The sequence below is a fragment of the Ambystoma mexicanum genome, chromosome 9 (genome assembly GCF_040938575.1).
Source record: "Ambystoma mexicanum isolate Mex_15411 chromosome 9, UKY_AmexF1_1, whole genome shotgun sequence".
Lineage (NCBI taxonomy): Eukaryota > Metazoa > Chordata > Amphibia > Caudata > Ambystomatidae > Ambystoma > Ambystoma mexicanum.
In genome coordinates this window covers 781,207,573-781,228,493 of record NC_090931.1, presented here as the reverse complement: position 1 = coordinate 781,228,493, position 20,921 = coordinate 781,207,573, and the positions used below count along the sequence as shown (strand labels likewise).

Genomic DNA, 20,921 nt, shown 5'->3' with positions numbered 1-20,921 from the left:
TTGAATTTCTTGCCCGTAAGGGGATGTGATATGCTTTCACTCTTAATCACGTTGTTACAATGGGAACACCCCAAGCATGGGAATGTGCCTTTTGTCCTTGTTTGTAGAAGCATTTGTCTATCTTTGGGAGGTTTTTCCGCTCTCACAAGTTGATCCCTCAGGTTCTGGCCTCTTTTAAAGGCCATCATTGGGTATTTTGGGAATAGCTTTTCCAGTAGTGGATCATTATGTAGAATGCTCCAATGTTTCTTAATGGCTCTACCGACTTGAAAGCTTTGACGGGAGTATTTGGAGATGTAAAGTAGTGGAGTATCCTTGTTTTTAATTTTAGGCGTGAGAAGTTGTTCCTTACTTATGTTGGAGGATCTCTCTTTTGCTTCTTCCAAAATGGGTTGTGGGTATCCCCTCTTTTCAAATGTGTCCAATAGCTTAGTGCATTCCACATCCAGCCCCGCTGGGTCAGAGACAATTCTCTTCAGTCTAAGAATTTGGCTGTATGGTAAACTGCTTAGCATTGACTTCGGATGAAAACTCAAAGTGCAATAAGTTATTGACGTCCGTCGGTTTATGGTAGACGTTCGTGGCAATTACATTATTCTTGATCTCCAGGCTGACATCTAGGAAATGTAGGGATGGAGTACCTACCTCCATCGTGAATTTGATGCTCCGATGTACTGAGTTTAAGAAGTTGAAGAAAGTAGTCAGTTCATCATGGGTGCCACACCAAACTCCAAAAATATCGTCAATGTAGCGCTTCCATACTAATATCCTGCTTGACCAATCGTCATTTTCCAAGACATACCTGTGCTCAAATCTATACATGAAAGTATTTGCATACACCGGGGCCATTGCTGACCCCATTGATGTTCCCATGACTTGAAGATGGAAGTTCCCTCGGAATCTGAAATAATTGTTGTTCAGTATTAAGCTTAGAAGTTTTACAATCAACTGTGGGTCACCCCTTGGCGCCTGTGGGTTTAATAGCAGCCATTCTACTGCTTGAATGCCCTCCTCGTGTGGGATGGAGGTGTACAGACTACACACATCCATGCTGAATAGTATGCAATCCGAACTAAGTGCTCTGACTTCTTGAATACAGTTTAGGAAATCCGTTGTATCCTTCAGATATGTAGGGATGTTCTGTATGAGTGGTTGAAGTAATCGATCTAAATAGATGGATAGTGGGTCAAAGATACTGTCTGTACCAGCCACAATAGGTCTTAATGGGGGGTCGTCTTGATTTTTATGGATTTTAGGCAAGCCATAAAATACCGGTGTAATGGGATGATGGTTAATTAAAAATTCACTTGTTTTACAACTAATCCATTCATTCTCCAAGGCTTCCTCAATAATGTCTTCAATCAATGTTTTTATTCTCATGATTGGGTCACCACTGAGTTTGGTGTAGGTACCAGCTTCATTGAGTAATAACGGACACTTTTTTGTGTAGTCCTCAGTGTCCATGACAACAATAGCTCCGCCTTTATCAGCTGGTTTTATTGTTAAGGATTCATCCTTTGCCAATGCTTCCACATGATCTAATTGGCACTTCTTCACATTGATGGGGGTGGATATTTGATAGTTAATCCGTTTCAAATCTGTGATCACTTTTTTCTCAAAGAGGTTGAGGATAGAATTCTGAATCTGAGGATCGAAGTTATTTTTCGGACGCATTTCCAATGTTTCCCCCTCTGGTTGGCGGTTATTCAAATTTTCATCGGACTCAAAAAAAATGTTTAGTCTGAGCTTTCTTAGTAGCCTATGAAGGCATATTTTCTCCTCAAATAGGGTGGTATTGTTAGTAGGGATGAATGATAGTCCGCGGTTTAGCATCTCAAGTTGATCACTAGTGAGAACTTTCTTGGAGATGTTAACTACTAAATTCTCACTCATCTGTTTTGCTTTTTTTGTTTTGCTTTGCCCTCTCCTCGTTTTTCTTTTGATTTGTCGCGGAGGCCTAAAAAAACCCCAGTGTCCTCTGATCTTGGTGAGTCAATGCCCGGCGTTATAATGGCTGATTCAGTGGGTAGAGACCCTTCGATAGATGGTGGTGTTGGTCTACTCGCTTTCTCAACTGTTGAGCTCTTAGTGCGTGGATGTGTTGGTTCACCTATGCTGCCAGAGCTGCTATCATTCCCAGAGTTTGATGAATCTGGATTCCTAGGTCTTGTTTTGTTGAGGTTCCTATGGTGATAGTACTCCTGCCAGTTGTATACAATATAGTTCATATAGTCAAAGGTATCCCTTTTGAATTTCCTTAGTTTTCTTTGTTCGATGTCTGATTTATAGGAAGCTAGTTTGTCATTAATATCTACCAGCAATTGTGCTAGTTCTTCAGAGGATTTAAATTCACTGAGTTGGGTTTTTAGATTGACAATGTCCGTGTCAATAGTAGTTAGTGACTTGGATAGTTCCTCTATTGTTAACAAAATGAGGTCCATAGAGCATTTATTCAGGATACGGTCCCACTTTTCAATGAATGCTTTGTTTTCACTGCACAGTGTAGGTCGGAGGTAGACCCTCAATCCCCGAGGGATCCTTTTGGATTTGAAATATTCTACTAACGTGCTCGCGTGTAGTTTCTGCGAGATCTCCTTCCTAATGAGTTTTTCCAGCTGGAATACAAGGCGGTCTGGACTAACCTTGCTCTGTAGCGATTTTTCAGTGTCCTTAATGAGTGACAGAATACGTTTGGCTTCTTCAGCATCAAAGGCTAAAGTAGAGGCATGTTTATCAGTAAGTTCATTAATTCGTGAGAAGGACATGTTATACGTGAAACGTTTCACAAAGTCGGGTGCTGCCTACAAAATGTGCCACACTGGTAGAGACCAGTGAAATAGCGAACTGTGCAAAGGCGTAGATCAGTAGAAGCACTCCCTGGTATTCTAAAATTAGAGATTGATTTATTCAATAATGTGTAGAAATATACATATTTTTTTGAGGTGCGGGGGAGGAAACGTGAACCTGGCACAGGATCACAATAACAATATAAGTAGAAACAAAAGACGAGGATCCAAAATTAGGAACCCTCCCGTCCCCTGCACTCTATCATAAGTCCATCAATTGATGGTTCAGCAATTTTAAATGCATTTGTTGTAGTTAATTAATAACATTCTGATCAAGTTAGTAGTAAGACTGAACACTCAGTGATTTTGTAAAAAAAACCAACAGGGGAGGTTTTTAATTAATGTCACAGTAAATTCACCATACAGATTTGAAGTGAAAAAGCCAAAATGACTGTCTACAAAAAAACATGAAAACAGTAAACAATGATAGTCCATTTATACAGTTCGTGGCTGACGCATTTCGGGATATTCATCCCTTCTTCTTGAGCCTATTGGGTTTGGAATGCAAAACCTAAACAGACATGAAAAACAACATTTAAACAAACATAATATACGCATGTAAAGTGCTAAACATAGTGGTCCTTATTGAACCCACATCGAATTCACATATATAGGTATATCCTAACTGGAGTAGTTCAAATGTAACTATCTGAGGTATTCATAAACGTTACTCCCCAATAAGGGGTACCCACTGTGGCCAGTGCACCAGGAACAAATCCATTTTCTATATCAGAAAATAATCAAAGGAATAGAGGTGATTACCCAACTGTGAGAAACCTCTCCAAGGAGTGTGTGACAAAAAAGTAGAGTTGCGGCATACCTGAAGTATAGTGGAGGTGAGGCGTAAGAAAACCCTCAAAGTTTGGTGAACTTGTGTTTCTCAGTTCTACCCGCCAGGTGGTGGAGAAAACCCTCGTCTCAGGCGTGCAAGATGCCTATACATGAGACATAAATAAAGCGTTTCTAAGAGTTTGGATATTCATTACACATGTAATTGGTCAAAAACAATTATTATATTTAAAGTTTGTTCACAGAAAACGCTAACAACAAAGAAATAAAGGGACAACAGTCCCTTATGAATAGAGATGAGTAGAAATGAATTAGGTCCATAAGTGCATAACGGGCGTGAAAAAACAATGGAAGCATATGTAGAGCTCTCGCTTACCTTACAATCTGCAAGTTAAAACGGGAGTTACACGTGCGGATGCACTGCTTGCCCGGAAATATTCATATGTCCCAAAATATCCTCGGGAACCAGAATCTAAAGTGCTCAGCTGTAAACATGAAAGAAGCAAACAATTCAGAATGCTCCCCAGTGGAAAGAGGGGATCTAATGGATCGTAGTTTGAAATAGGTAAGGCGCCATTGATATCCTGTTGTATTTACCTCTGCCAAGTAGTTTCAATGAAGCTATACGATCGCGTGTGAAAGCAGAAGCCGCTTCTGTTGCTCAATGTAACTAAAATACGAGCGCCTCCCGATCGGGGGGATGAGATGCTCGTGTGGACTGTGGAGGGTCTCAGCGTCTCCCTGGCAACGATCTACACAGACACCAGCCCATCCAGAACCGAGTGTGTGTTTGGGGAAGATAAAAAAAGGACTAAGTAAAATCTTCATGTGCACCATAGCTGAAATGTCCTTCACTGCCCAGGCCGCGGCACTTAATTCGTACCGGACCGATTCTTGCAAGGAGAGCGCTCCTCAGCATGTTTTCACCACCTGGCCCAGGATTCCAAAACAGTCTTCCTCAACGTGAACGCAACCTCCTCCGACCCGTGCCTGCATACAAAATCACCAACAAGCAGCACGGGCCAGGGAGAGTCTAAAGAGCCAACATGATTGCAGATTGCACACACCTGAACATAATGGGCAAGACTCATGGGAAATGTAGTCTTTGAGTCATTTTCCATTTCAGCTCTCCCACGCTACGTTTTTTGTGTGCCTGGCCCCATTTTCCTAACACTCAGGAAGGTCTTTGTTGTACTGGGACGAGGAAGAGATCAACTAGGAGGGTGCCTCCTCATTTGGGCAGGTTAAACACCCATCAGCCTCCTTGTTAATGCAGAGAAATATCCGATCAATACCAAACCAAGGAAGAAACAACTGGGAGTTATGCACCCTTCCATTCATTCACACCACTTTGGTACTGAGACGAGAAAGAGGGCTATGGAGGAGTTCCATTGTACTAGCCAGGCATGTCCTGCTAATAGGTTTAACTATGGCAACTAAAATGAAGGACTTGCACCTGCAACCATTAACGAGCCCCATGTAGCTAAAATGGGAGGCAGCCCAGCAGTGAGGAGAAACCGTTCTGGAGAGAAGGGTGCAACTTTCAGAAGCGGAGCATGCTGGAGGGGCACCGGCAGGAATGATGCCGTATTGAGCAGGAGGGTGACAGATGCCAGGGCCAGAGGTAGCCCTGAGAGGGTTAAGAAACCTGCAGTCTTTGTTGCCCTGTGTCCACAGCAGGAGCTTTGAGAGACCGAAGTCTCTTGATCGCCATTGGCCGTTGGTAGCTTCCGCTAAAGAAGAGCAGAGCCACATGCAGCAAGACTCCAGTATGGCAAGTGCTCCTCGCTGGGGCTCCCATGAAGCACAAGCGGAGCGAAAGGAAGCCAAAAAGAGAAACGAGAAGCCCGGAGCAGCAGCATCATACCGGTGAGTGTAAACAAGGGAACACTCATCCCGGGGCTGGAAGCAGGCAAGCATAAATACTGAACGAACTGAAAACTATTACTATGGAAGACCAAATTATGGGTTTTTGAATGCCGACCAAGCTGAGTACTTTTGAGAGTGCAACAAGTGATTTATTGAATACCAAGAACACGCTGCAAAGTATTATACATACTTTTGAAGGTGCAACAGGCAATTTTGAATACCGACCTAAAGGAAAGATATGATGAACATATTTGAATACGGCACCAGATAAAAGCAAATGATGAGCACATGAATAATGTGAAAGCAAGGTGGTGAGAAAAGGATGAGTTGTATGAGATACCACAGGTGGCAAAGCCAAAAGATCACCAATGAGAATCTTGTTGTATGGGATGCATGTTGTGGCCAAGCCAAAAGACTGCTCAGAAGAATCTGAAATAAGTGTGGGCCAAAGATACAAAGGTGCGAGGTACACGGTGTGGCAAAGCCAAGATACTGCCAATGAGAATCTGAAATGAGGGTTGATCAATGACGCAGGTTCAGAGAGAGAAAACATGTGTTGGCAAAAAGCCTGAAGAATACTGAAGTATAACAAAGTGCCAACGGGTTATCAGTTGCGTGACCTGTAATTGGTGGACTTTTCCGATACTAGGGGGCGAAAAGCTTGCTTGGTAGTACATAAATCAGTCTGATGGCAGCATTCTGTGCTACCTGGAGTCTCTAGTTGAAATTTCTGAACTCCCATAATAAGTGCATTACAGTAATCTAGTTTAGAATGTGTTAATATACCGACCACTGTTGAACAGTCTTTTTCTGGAATAAGTGGCAGAAAAGGCTTAATCAATTTCAGTTGTTAATATACAGATTTGACTGTCTGATTAACATACACATTGTAGTCCAAACTGGACTGCCAGATGCAGGCAAGATTATTTACTTTATTGGAAAACCTCATGGGTTTACCGAATAAAAGTGTACATGGGATGGTTTGTGAAATATGGGCCAAAGCCAACTTCTGTTTTCGATTAAATTGGAGCTTATTGTCCAGCGTCCAGATTTGAATTTTTTTCGACGCACAATAAAACTCGGCCCATAGCATCTCAGGGTTGTTAAGCCGTACATACATTTGGGCGTCATCAGCATAAGAGTGATAGCATAACCCAAACTCTGAAAAGATGTTTGAGTGATCAGATATAAATATTCACAAAAACAGGAACAGTGAAGACCCCTAAGGCACCCCGTAGTCCACTGGCTGGGAATTGGAGAAACATGGGCTGATTTGTAACCTGCTGTGTGCAATTGGTAAGGAATGAGGCAAACCATTCCAAGGCCTCATCAGAAACCTGTGCTACCGATGACAGCCTGGAAAGAAGCATCCCAAAATCAACTTGTGTCGAAGGCTGCCGACGGGTCAAGCATGACCAACATGCTAATGACCCCATCATCGGCAGCCCTCAACAACTCATCCCAGACTTCCACAAGAGCCGTCTCGGTTTCGTGGCCCGGCCTGAAACCTGATTGTTATAAGTCCAAGAGGTTATGTTCCTCCCAACTGAATGGTTGCAATAGTTTCCAAAATGTTGGCTGGCCATGAAAGACGATAATTAGAAAAGTTTGATCCAATGTAGGCTTTTTCAGCAGCGGTGTAAGATATGATTTTTTTTTTAAATCAGATGGAACAAAAAGCTGTGCAAGGGAGGCATTTACCAAAATGTGTAAATTCACACCAAGAGCACATGCATGTCGTTTAGCCAAACAAGCGGGGATGGGATCGTATGTAAAATTTGTGGACTTCAACTTGGCCAATAAATCAACAAGTTCTGCAGTACAAACTGCTTTAAATGCAAATTTAGGACCAAAAGCTTCCAGATCCAGGGGGTATTGTTACACATTAAACCAGGTTCTGGAGCAGTGAACTGGGCATCGATAGTATTTCTAATACTTTTATTTTATCCAACAAAAACACATTGAGCTCATTAGCCATTTAAGTAGAGGCTGGCAAACCAGTATTAGTACACTGAGGATTAGTACAATTTTTGATTGCCGAAAAAAAGTTCCGTAGGATGATTATCAGCAATGTTAATTTGTTTTTGAAAAGAGGCAGATGTTGCTAAAATCTCTTGTCTATATTCTTCCAACACTAGTTTTACTGCCAAACGATCTGAACTATGTCTAGTCCTAAGTTACGTTTATTCTTTTTTCTGGTAGACTTGTAGTTTTTCATTGTACCATCAATAGTTTTTCTTTAGGGATTTTTTTACACTTTGTATAGGAGCAATATTACCACAATTAATTTGAAGATGTGTCATGATATGTCCCTTAAGTAGTAGGCTGCAGCTGGACTAGATCCATGAAATGTTATTTACTTAAAATAAGATCAAAGTCTTTTTTTCCTGCAAAACAATTGCACATTATTAAGTGCGCCATGAGGTCTGTGTTAACTGAGTATTGGGAAACTCACTACTGCATGGTCAGACCAGCTCACTGGGGTCATCTCATTCTCATGTAATTTAAGCCCCCTATAAAACAATCGGGTCCAGACAATGTCCACCGGTGTGGGTAGGTAAATCAGATGAAATGAGTTTGCAGTATGTCATAAAGATATTTAGAGTCCATTTCTTCCGGGACATTACACCATATATTTAGATCGCCCAAAATGATTAAATTGGAATAATGAAGTGCTTGGACCCTAAATAGGCATCAAGTGTGTCCAAAAAAGAGGTGGCTGGACCAGGAAGTTTATAGCAAAGTAACAGACGATGGGCTTTGTTAGGAGATGGATTATATGCACATAACCTGCTAAGTTATATCCCAATCCAAAGATTGAAAATGTGTAATCTCAAATAACTAAAATAGCAACTCCTCCTCCTTTCTTAAAGTGTGAAAATGCATAATACTACTCGTAGTAGACCATGTCTTGGTTATAAATAAAATATTGAGCTTAATGGTAGGTACGATCTCATTTAAAGCAGTAGAGTTCTTAATCGTCGAACGAGCATTAATCCGTGCTAGCTTCAATGAAGAAACAGTGGGTAATTGTTGGGGCGAGGATTTTGCTGCCTCAAGAGACAACCTTATTTTATTGAGAGAACGTAATGAAACCATTTTTTGTGTGCTCTTTTTAAAGGTACACAAACACCAGCATACATTCATGCCATAATGCAGGGTCAAAGAAGACAGTGCAAAGAAATCACCACAAGTACACAATTAGAAAAGTGTAGTCAATACAAAACTCACCAGGCCAACCTGTTAAGTGGGGTGAGGGGCAGACTGACACAGACCGACTGGTCTCTATTGCGCCGGCACTGTCACGCCTGATGGCCAATAAAAGCGGGAGAAGCAGACTACAACTCTCTTGGGAGTTGTAGTTCAGCGCTTCTGAATCAATCTAAGGCAACAGAGCGTTCCGAACAAACAATATGCTCTGAAGTGACACGCAGAGATTTTGTTAACACACCTTCCTTAAAATAATGAACACTGGTTCTGTGCAATTTATTGAAAAAACTAATCTAGGTATAATATTCAATTTAAAACTAATTGCGCTTGGTTTAAACATATTAAAATACTAACAGCCTGTAAATAAGGAATACAAATCAGCAGCGTGAAGCAACGAACATGCAACAGTTAAGTAAATCGGCCTGTAGTCGGGAGATTTCAATTGCAGCAAAAGCTGATTCGGGAGGGTTGATGCTGGAAGGAAAAAGCTGCTTTTCTCTGTACAAGCCGGGAGACTGTGGGGCTACAGAGGTTGTCGTGGAGCCATCCGGCTCAAGAAGACAGATGTGGATATCTGACCAGGAGAGGAGACACGCTGCGAGAACACCAGAAGCCAGCACACAGGGCTCCTGGACGCTTCCTGGTGCGTAGCGGCAGCGTTTCCCTTGAAGCCGAGCGGAAAGCAGAAAATCCAGGCAAGGACTATCGGCCAAGGAACGAAGGCGGCGAGATGGGAAGAGAAACGTAGCGACCGCCACCGCCTAACCATGGGAAAAGGAAAGAGCCCTAGCGAGAGCCGAGGAGTCCCCGAAAGGGCAGCAGGGACACCAGGGCAGACATGCCGAAGGCAAGTAAATGTGAAAGAGATTAATGAAGTACTTGAAAGAGAAGGAAATACTGAACCATTTTGTTAAAAGGGAAAGCGAATGAGAAGTAACAAACTTTAGGTTCTATAAGTGTATGCAATACACATTGAAGAAAAGCCTTTGCAGGATAGTGTACCAGGCAGGTTCTGTTAGAGAAAGAAAACTCAAGAGAATACTATGTTTAAAAGTGTGCGCAGAGCACATGTCAGAAAAGCTGTGGAAGGAGAGTGCACCAGGCAAACTAAAGCTGTAAAGAGACTTTAAAGAAAGCCCAGGCAGGGGAGTATACCAGGCAAGTGCAAATATGTATACATGGGGAAAGTCCTGTTAAGGAAACCCACCAGGCAAGGGAAAACTGAACAATATACAAGACATACATCAGCTAAAAGAGGCCTGAGAAAGATGTATCCGGACTAGCTGAAGGCTTTGTGAAACCAAGGAAACGAGGAGTGAAAACCTGGCGTGAGAGTACACCAGGTATCCTAACAAGATAAAGAGTTGTTTTTTTATAACAGTTGCATTGTGGAGTAAGATAAAATCAAGGAAATTATGTATTTTGGAAATACATCGGAAAGAAGAGAAATTCAGGAGAAGGGGAGTCGCCCTCTGAAAGAATGAACTCTGTTCTACTGGAACTTTTGTGTTGGAGTTACACATTTTTCTTTTGAACGTTTATAAATCACTCAAGGTCAAACACAATACCCTTTTCACCTTTAGAGTTGATTTTGTTGGAGTGCGAGTGTCAGAATAGTACTTGGGAAACAGGACAGTTTTGCTTTGGAGATTTACAGGCCCATAGTTTTGGTTTTAGGTAGGGAAATGCCTCTAGTGCAGGGACAGAGAGGCATTTCCCGAACCCCTTTTATTTTAACAAGACTTTGACCAAAACTATGAATCCATTGTGTCAGAGTCTCATTCCTGGCTCCTCACAGAGACTAATGTCAAACAAATCCACATGTACACCAATATCTTCTGCTTGTGAGCTGGTTCTCCAAGCAGAGATTTGGAGGGAGATCCTTATCTCAGCAGGTGCCTCTCCTGGAATAGCCTCCTTGCCGCATCCATCTTGAGTCTGACCTTCTTAAGTTCCGGAAACTTCTCAAGAGCTTCCTTTTCTCCTCATCCTTCGCTCTCCCTCTACCCTAGCTCTCTGCTCTCTCCATCTCTCCCTCCTCTTCCTTACAGCTTGCTGACTGGCCGCCTGGTGTACCTCGGCGTCTCACTGGTCTTGGGCACCCCCGCCAGTCCTCTCTCGCACTTGCCTCAGGGCCCAACACCCACCCACCTTCACGGCACTAGAAATAACCAAAGAGTGGCTCTCTCTGCAATTGCCCTAGTCTCCACTGACTGGGTGCACTTGCACGATTGGAAGCGACAGGAAAGGCAAACTGGTAGCTCATCGTAGACTTGTTCATGAATGAGATTACCACATTCTTTAGCACTGCAGTGCTAGACAAAGCCTAAAGTTTGTTGTGGAGAGAGTTTTCTCCCATGGTTTTCTGGAGGATTGGCTGAGTTCTGGCCTGCTCGTGCAGCCGCTTCAGTCACTGGCAAGACCAGCTCTAGAGCTTATTTCTTCATCTGCTCCTGAAGGAAGGGCAGAACTAAATACTAGAGAGGTGCCAACAAGAAGAAAGCCATCATTGCAGGTGAGCTTGGAGGGTCACAGTGCAGCACCAGTGGATTGGGGCGCAGGTTGGTAATTAAATTGGTAGACGATCGACCGAGAGCCTTCGGATTTGGAGATGGTGAATGGTTTTGGGTTGAGTTTTTCAAGAAACTCGTGTTCATGGAGGAGAAAATTAGCGAGAGAGACTGTAGTGGACAGGGAAATGCAAGCTATCTGGCCCCCAGGAAGTTTTCTAAGCAAAATGGGGTGGTCCAAAGAAAACTGTGAAGGACAGTACTAAATCTCAAGTCCTGGCCGCATTGCTTATGTATCGGCATTTCACAATGGAAGGGATGCCCCTTTTCCAGCTAGTTTGGCTGTATCGCAAGGGGGCCCATTTGCTAGTTCTGGTTTACAAACTTCAGTTTATTCCTGCAGTTCAGAAGGGGAGTGGCAAAAGTGTGATTGACATGTCCCTACTTTGGATTTCTCTCCACTCCCTGGTGCTTTACTAAGCGTTTCAGGCTGGTAATGGCCAGATTAGGGGAGCACGTAATCTGGTCGATTTGTGCATTTGCTGTTCATGTCCCTGGACAGTCACTGGCTTCTCGGGTCAAATCAAAAGTAGTCCTGCAATGTTTGGGCTTTTTTTTTATAAATTAAGAAGTAAGAGCTTCTGCCATTGTAGTAGTTGTAATTCCTGAGGTGTCTCTGTGGCACCAAAGCTCATCCTTACGCCTGCTAAAGTCCAGGCAAAGTGGAAGGGTATCAGATTGGCACTAAATTGTAGCTGGCTGGTAAATTTCCAATGTTCTCAATTGAAGCTATTGTCCCTGGCCCTTTTGAATCTTTGGCCTTGCAACGGCTAAATGTGTTACGTTAGATGTTGTCTGTCATACAAATAGTCAATCCCATTATACGAGGAGGCGAAAACAGATGTTCTGGTGGCTCATGCAGATGGAAGCCTAATACTGGAGAGGTTTTTTGATCTCCCGGGACCTACTGATCGAAGCCAGGCTGGGGTGCTGGTTCAGAGTAGTTGTAACTGGAATCCAAGTAGTCAAAGAGAGAGCTAATCCGCATTTAATTTGTCCAGAACTCAGGGTGGAATCTTTTGCAATCAAATTTTTGACCCAAGACCGAGTGAAATATTCTTTTGAAGATTGACCGTATCAAGGATGTCGGACCGTATCAAGGATGTCGGATAGTTCAACCAGTGCGAGGTCCAAGTTGCCTATGGAGATGGATAAGGATTTTTGGCACCTGGAAAAGATTAGTTCCTTGAAAGGAGAACATCTGTTTTGCAAACCATTATGGTTGCATACTGGAATTAAAGGTATTTGATGGGTTCATGTGACTAATGGATAGACAGTTATTTTATCTGGAAGTTGGAAAGGTGAGGACCATGACGCACTGATCTGTTTACTCAAGGCTTAACAGGTTATTAGACTATTTTTTATTTTCAGTTGGAGATCAGACTCAGGAAGCAGCAGCGACAGATACTTTCCTTCAGGTTTTGGGTCTGGAAATTGAATTCATGTTTACTCCAATCGCAATGATTTTTGGACCCAAGTACAAAGTTGGTTTTAGTTATGCCGGCTTTCAGAATGCAAGCCTGGTTACAGTTCCTGTTTGAACTACCTGTACATTCTTCTAATCGCCCCTCCCCCTGCATGCACATATTCTTCTGGATTTTATACCGATCGTCCATTGTGGTGCTGGAAGGATTCCTGGTGCTAGAGGCCTGTGCAATTTCTGGTGCATCTGGGGAAAGCCAGGTATTTCGGGTGAAGCTGAATGGTTTATCAGAATGTAGCTGGTGTTTCGAGGAGGGCATCCATCCTTATAGAGCAGTGCATGTGGTGAACATTTTGGCATTGCTAGCCAAAAAAAGCAAAGATACCCTGGATCCAGCAGCAGCACATGCCGTTTGTGTGCATGCAATTAAAAGAAATTAGGTTTCTAAAGCTTGGTCATGGGTATTCAAGCCTCCAGTACGTGAAGGTTTTGCAGACCTTTCAGATAGGCCAGATGACTGCGTCTGTAGATGGGTGCCGTCAGCAAAGTTTGCAGTGCCTTACTTTGTGTAAGAGGGTTTCACACGTCAAAGCCACATATGTAGGGAATGTTTTTCACCCAAAGGCATTCCATTTCATATCTTTAGTGCAAAGACAGAACTGAAATCTGTTACATCCGGTGTTTCCGAAATATCCTAAGTTTTGCATCGTCTGATGACTTGAAGCGGGTTCGATTAGAGAGTAGCCTGATGGCAGTGGAATAGTCCATTTGAATCGGTCTATAAATGTTTTTAAGCTTCTCATCCAAGTGGCTCAGATAGTGGTGAGTAAACTTTAAACGAGCATCGTATGAGCATCCAGTCTTGATACAGAATATAGATTTTGCACTAACGTTTAATACATTGTGATGCTCTTAACGAAATTGAGCCAACGTTTTCTCCCACCATTGCAATTAAACAGTGAAAAGTATGCTCGTGGTGTGACGAGATGAGGCATGTGGTAGCTTTAAGGCTCAGGCTCCGCTATCTACAATAGGATCCTTAACATGGAGCAGTGTTTTCTTGGTTTGCCTTGCAATGATTCCCGGTTACGCACCCCTGAACTGACTGGGGTATTGTCTGCCCGTTTGGTTGGTTTGCAGGAACAGCCAACCGTGTTATAAGGTTGGTGAGACAGCAAGCATTGTCTAGTTGTGGTTCTGACTTTGTGCAGAAGGTATTCAAATTGGAAGTTTCATTGCCTCAAAGAAAAATCAAGTGATGTCTGAGAATAGCCTATTGGAGACAGAAATTGATTTGAAGTGGAACAAATGGTCATGTAATGGCCATTTGTTTAATTACTATTTTCCTGAAGATTCTTGAGAAAAGCAGTTATGCTGTAATGCTACTCTGAGTTAGTAAAGGAACACTTTTCCTCCAGGTTTTTAATAGAATGGGGGACGGGGCCTGTCCTTCACTTTAATATAGAAATTCTGTGTTTCACTATCAAGCTCTTGAAGATGTGCCCATTGGGAAAGCTTTTGCCAACACTGCAGCATAGGAATTGGGTAGAGGCTGTAGATTTGGGGGTCACATGACGACATATTATGATTTAGCCTCCCACCCCCAGCAACTCCGGTTTATAATGGGGGGGGGTGGGAAATCCATCTCACGGCCCAGGGATCAAGAAAAGGCTTGCACCTGTGTAAAGGGTCACTGTAAGATTTATTCGATACACAGAAGAATTTGTTATTGGTCCTTCACAATTCCCTGAGGTTGTCAATTTCAAATTCCTCCCATGCCTGCATCCAGCACCCTTCAATTCAACATTGCTTCCTTGGCAGACAGTCACTCTGTCTCTGGGATTTATAGCGATCCACACATTTCTTGGCTTTTATTAGAGTGTTTCTTAACTATTGCAAGTTTTATCAGATTCCTACATGGATGCTCCTGGACTGGACTCCCCTACTGGGTACCGCTATGTAACCCCTCAAGGTCAGAGTCTGAATTGTGCGCTGCTGACTGTCCCCTGGGGAATCGGAACATCCCTAACCACCCCTCCAGTTCTTGCCCAAGGCCTGACTTCTCAAGTGATATATGCTACGTTCTGGAGGCCTCTTAATCACCTGGCTACATACCTGCTTTAATGCACTGGGGCTTTGAGGTGGCCTACCAGCTGTTCCTTCTTCCACCTCTCCTCAACTGCCACCTGTTCTTGCCCATTCTTTCTTTCGACTTATCCTCTTCTCCAGTCTCTCCTTATCTGCTCTGCTCCTTTCTCCTCCTGTCAGCTCTGCCCTCATCTCCACGCTCTCTCCTATCCTTTATCTGCTCACCACGCCACCATACTTCACCTTTATTGATGAATGTAAATCCCACGTGCTTATCTGTCCCGCCCCCCTTTATAGATCAGCAAGATTGGGTATCTGGGTTATAATGGCCTGTTTGCTCAGCTAGGCGAGCAGTGAGAGCGTGGCTTTTGATTCAGTATTGGCGGCTCAAACTACTTTTCCCCCCAATTGTTTGGTGTTGCATCTGTCATTTTGAATTCATTTGATTGAATGCTTCTTCTGTAGGCTTCTCTGTCCTCCGTACTGCCTTTGTGTAAATTATCTCTATTCAGAGGTTCACTGGACCATAAAAGAGGTTGTTTCTGCAAGCAAAACGTGCAAATCAGTGCCTTTCTGTAAACCATGCCGGTTCGGGAAACAACTTGGTTTTCCACCTAATTCTCTGACACTTTACTGCAGTAACCGTTTTACAGGAAGTCGAGTAGGGGAATCCTTGGATGCATGAGGCTAGGAGTGGTATGGTGAGCCTAGCGGATCCACCCTATACCTCCTCTGGGGACTGTATTATGGAGCAGGTGATGGCCTTTCGGCGGCCCCCATTGCCAACCCAGTCCCGCTCCTTAGCATCAAACCTTTGGCTTCATCACAGGGTGTTCATCATCAATCTGAAGCTTTCTATTGGTTTAAATTCGGTGCCCAAGGGATTCCCAGAGCAAATGATGATAGGAGTCCCTTACATGAGAAAGAAAAGCAAATTTGCCTAAACCTCGACAACCGGCTAAGAGAATCGTCAAACCTGACATCCTTAATTTGTCACTCCCAAATTAATCGCTTTTACATTTCTAATTTTTGAATTGGAAAGGATTGATGTTCCGATAAATGCATGTCTTGGATCGGGGGCAATATACTGCTTCTTATAGAGCATTGATTGGGGTGAAGAAGAGGACTATCAAGAGAATATCTTAATGATGCCAAGCAATCCGGCTTCTAGGCATTGCATCTCCTTCAGGGATCCCGAGGTATTCTTAACATCAGATACACATCAGCCTATCGCATCAATTTTTCTTGCGCTTAAAGCCTTCTTGGCATCAAATGAAATTGATTGAGCTGCACAAAGTCAGTTGGTGCACGAAGGCTAAGCTTGAGGCAGAGTATGCACATATTGTTCCCTTTTTGTGAGTGCATAATTTGCTTTTGTTTTTTTACAGTCATTCAATATCTTTTTTTAATTTCAATGAAGTAGGATTTTATGTCAGAACGAGAGGCGTTACAAATCAGTTTTCAGTGTACTCTTTAGATAATCTTGTCATGTTCTTGTGTTTCTTATTAATTTCACAGCTCCGGAAATCCTGAGTTATGAACCCATCACTCTTACAACAGACTTATGGTAAGTTATATTTAATACATGGGGCCTTGGCCATCTTGCATGGATGCTGTCCTTTTGATGACTGTTCTCTATTCCGAGCACATTGTCATTTGCAGCACTAGTTGGTTAATGTCGATTTTTTTTTTTTAATATTATTATTATTTATTTTCTTTTTAACATTTTCCAATGCTGCATTTATAGAAGCCAAACGTGCATCTCTCTCAAGCACTTGGCACCACCCTTCCATGCACGCATGCTTGATAGTCTTTTGTGACTTTTGGATTGTTTTCCCACTGACCTGAGCAGAATGAAATGCTATTTTCTGTTGCCAGTATAAATGGGTGAGAGGCCGGAGTTCACACCACAACCCTAGTTTCCCATAGCACATAATTGTACATACGGTATGTGGTCCACAGCCGCTCTATAAATGTCAAATAAATACAAAAATAAATGCACAAGATGCCTCTTCGACTCCTTTCTTTATTTCTGAACTGTATTCCACAGTGCTCAATCTTCCTTTAAGTGCAATGGGAAGGAGTTTCTTTTCCAATGAGTTCCAGTTTGAAAGAGAATACGCTAGCCCACCTACCTCTGTTGAATCTGGCTTGATTAGCCATCAGGACAATTTCAACCTGAACCGTATCTACTATCATATCGCTGGTATACATTCACAAAAGACCTGTGGGGCTTGCTGAAAAGAAACGCTAACTATGAATTGCTTCCTTTTTGTTTTTGAGCAGTTCAGTGCACTAGTTTAATAGTTTCAGTAACTGCATGTCTTCTCAGGGCCCATTCTGTAAGCATGTCCAGGGCACGCATAACCTGGTCCATCACAGTAGCATAACATATCAATACATTTTACAGGATGATGTCTGAAGACCACACTCAAGCCAATACTCTAAGGAGCCTTACTGCAGTTCTCCAAGCTGCCTAGATTGTTTCACTAGATTTCTTCCAGCAAGAATGTTTGTTAATAGTTATACTTCTCATGGATTCCTGTATTTGGGTATTTTGCAGATCTTAGCTGCAGAGGTACTTTCAATGCTTTGTCAAAAGGTGTACCGCGTGCCAGTACCGGTATTACCCAAATTGACCTTTTACAATTGACCTTTTGCACAATTTGCCTAATTATAGTGGTCCTAATTGATCTTCTGCACAATTGACCTTTATATTATTTTATATATGTATTGGGTTGGTTTTGGATTATAAATAATATAAGGGTAGAGAGTTGCAGGGTTTTTTGGGTGGGATGGGGAAGCAGGGAGTTTCCCCCCCGCATTTATGTCCTAATTGACCTTCTAAATTAGGTCAATTCTCCCGAGGTCAATTGTGAAAAGTTCAATTAGTATACAAGCCCAGTACCACCTATATACTTGCCACTTCTACAGTTTAAGTAGGTTAAACCTGAATTGATGTCACTACTTTCTGAATTATCAAAATGGGTGATCCACATCATCAAAACAATCTTTTTTTCAGGAGAGAACAATTTATACAGATGCGAGTAATGAAGTGTGTACAAGGAATTGCAAATACGAATAAGAAGGAAAACCTGTAGGAATCCATCCATCCATCCATCCATTACAGTACCAAAATGAAGGATAAGGGAGCCATATGAATGATCTAAGCATTACATTCCTTGTTCTTGATGACATGTACGACAAAGCAACCTACTCGTGCATGTAGGCCAATCATGCTCTCCAAAAGGGACCCCAGTCACTCTTGATATCGATGCCTTCCTACTTTTAGTCCCAGGACAGCCTTCACGCTAATTTTCCATGCTCACCACAAAGCATTTATTACAGCCACCAGCCACTGACTGGCACTCTTCAGGGGAAGAAAACCCTTGTTCTGCAGCAAGACTCGGAAGTTGCTTTCCCATTTCCATTTTAAACTCGGAGAACCAACAGGACTCACTCCAGCCAGAACGTATAACCTCCTTACCTGTTTTGGAACCGCTGCCCCCAGTACTCCTCCCTCAGTGAACTAGTCTTTGTTTGCATACGCTTTACCCATAGCAGACAGTGACATGTTTTGATATGAAGCCCTGACAGTGGTGCAAATATGCATCCTTTAGAATCTCCAAAACCTTTTTAGCCATTTGTTGAGGGTACTGTGATGGGGTCTACTACCAGGTTATGTCAGGGATGCTAGGGTAAGTGAGCCCTAACCCCCCTCAGTGTGTAGCAGTGCATGCGGGAGGACCCCCTCCCAGCCCCAACTTACCTGCAATGGCTACGAGGCTGATGAATTGGTGGGACTCCGCTGCAAAGTTGGATGCTGACTGCAGCTGCCCTGTATGGCAATCTAACAAAAGGCAGGCGGGAGCCGCAAGGATGTGTGGATGCAGCGCTGCCATTGCACAACTGGGAGCCGAGGCTGTCCGCAGTAACAAAGAAGCTGGGAGGCCGAGAAGTTGAGGCCACCGTAGGCAGCAGGTAAAACGCACCTTAGCTAATTAGCGCAGCTTCAGCAAGGTGCAGGATATCACAGGAAGGCCTTAGGCAGACACATCTTTACAAAGAGGAGCAGGGCTCCAGTGGGCAAAACACCAACCAGCACATCTTCCAGAGGAGAAACTCACTAGCCCACCACGGAATATTGTATTAAGAAAAGGCCTATGTGAAGATCAAAATGAGGCACAGTAACCCCTTATGGATTGTTGGAATTTACATGTTCAGATTGTGGCAGGGTCACAGGAGGCGGGGGCTTAGTCGTTTTGAAGCCTCTCAAGCCCTTCCCCGCCACACCACCACAGACCAGGTAAATTGATTGATAAGGGGAAGTTGGTCAATCCTAAGCGGCGGAGGGTTATTTAAAAAGTAGCCTGGTAAAGGTTTAGTGGTGGTATAGTGGGTGAGGTCAGTCTGCTGGAGTGGACAAGGTCCAAAAGACCAGCAGGTGGAAAGAGTGGAGAAGTGTGTAGGCTAGTTTTGGGAAAGGAGACTGTAGAGTGACTGTGCATGATGAGGCAGTAGTAGTGTGAAGTGGGTAGTAGTGAAAGGCAAGAGGTAATGGAGCGAGAGTGGTAGTGGAAGGAGAAAGGTGGTAGTGGTAATAGTGGGAGTGAGAAGCCATAGTAGGGAGTTGTAGTGGAAGGTAGTGTGTAGTAGCAGGGAGAAAGGGAGAAGCGTTAGTGTAATAAGAGTAGCAGTTGGAAATACAGGTGGGAGTGGTAGTGAGGAGTGGTAATAGAGGGATAGCAGTGGTGGTGGGGGTGTTAGTAGTAGAAGTGGTGGAGAAGTTGTAGTGAGGTAGAAGTAGCAGTAGTGGAGAGATGGCGGTAAAGAAGCAAAGAGGTGGAGTGGTAGTGGAGGAATAGATAGATGGAGTAGGATAGCTGTAATGAAAGATGGTGGTAGTAGCAAGTGGAGAAGGAGGAAGGTAAGAAGTGGAAAGAAGCTAACATCTAAGGGAGGAGGTAGGAAGGCAGAGTGTAAACATCTGAGGGACAGTAGCATGGACGGAAAGAGAACACTGTGGGTACACCTGCATACAACGGCAAGGTGTGGTTGGACATGCGTGGTGAGAACCTCGACCACATGTCTCATCAATACACCATACCTGCCCAGGGGTGCACTTTTTTGCAGCAAAGAGATGGGGCCGATTTCCCCCCCCCCCCCCTCCCTTGCACCATGACCGACAAAGTGGACATTCCGGTGCCTTTCATTGGCTCGAATGAGGTCAGGCCCCAAAACTCCCAAAGAAGGGAGAGAACCTGATGAAGCTTGGGACCCATGTGGGTGTAGAGTGAAGTAGAGTGAAGAGCTGCTTGGCTGAAGACCTTTTGCCTAAAGGTAGACGATCCATGGACAGAGTCAGCTTATAGAATGACGAGACCCAGCACTGGGCAGGACATACAGAGACGAGAGCAGAGGGAACCTCTTGAACTAACCATCTACAGAAGGAGGGCAAGGGACAAGGAGGGACTTGAAACACAAGGGAGCTGGGAACAAGGAATGTGGCGGCAACGTGGAGTTGCAACACACAGTACCTATGCATGGGGTGGCGGTAGCCATCTTGAATTAAATCATCTGGGAAGTTTGTGTTCCCCCAGCGCCATCTTGGAGGACGTCTACACCACATCTGACGGTTCCAAGGTCAGGCCCTATGATGGCGGTACACTGACGCAAGGACCCATCTGCCAACACTCCCATAGCATACGGTAAGGTCTGACAACATGAGTGAAGGTGCGGTGGGGGTAGGAAAAGGACCACTATAAGGTCACTAGGGAGTCAAACATCATTCAGGGGTAACACTGCAGCAATTGGACCAACAGACAGGAGGTATCACCTTACGGTAGCATTAACGCCGATTATGGACGTCTGGGCTAGGGTAGTAGAAAACCCTGGGCTAGGGTAGTAGAAAACCGAGGGAATATAGTTAGCAAGGGACGCCTGACTGCCAAATCCCCCCAAAACCCTTGTGGTAAGTCATCCATAGGAGGACAAGAAGAAGACGTGAGGGCAACAGAGTATTTTTATTAAAGGAAAATGCCTATTCTATCCCTAAAAGTTCCCAAATATTCAAAGAAAAACAAACAGTGCTTGTCAGGCTGTTTTACAAAAATGATGTCCTCTGCC

The 20,921-nt window shown here is 43.6% G+C and overlaps 1 protein-coding gene across 6 annotated transcripts in view; it reads left to right on the top strand.

Moving 5' to 3' along the window:
* The window catches only part of STK17B (serine/threonine kinase 17b), a 221,490-nt gene that overhangs the window by 132,889 nt on the left and 67,680 nt on the right, over positions 1–20,921 (top strand). For all 6 annotated transcript variants that reach the window (XM_069615705.1, XM_069615708.1, XM_069615707.1 and 3 more), the window contains one exon: positions 16,314–16,362. In XM_069615705.1, coding sequence (XP_069471806.1) covers positions 16,314–16,362 — 49 coding nt within the window. The remainder of the gene's footprint in view (positions 1–16,313; positions 16,363–20,921) is intronic.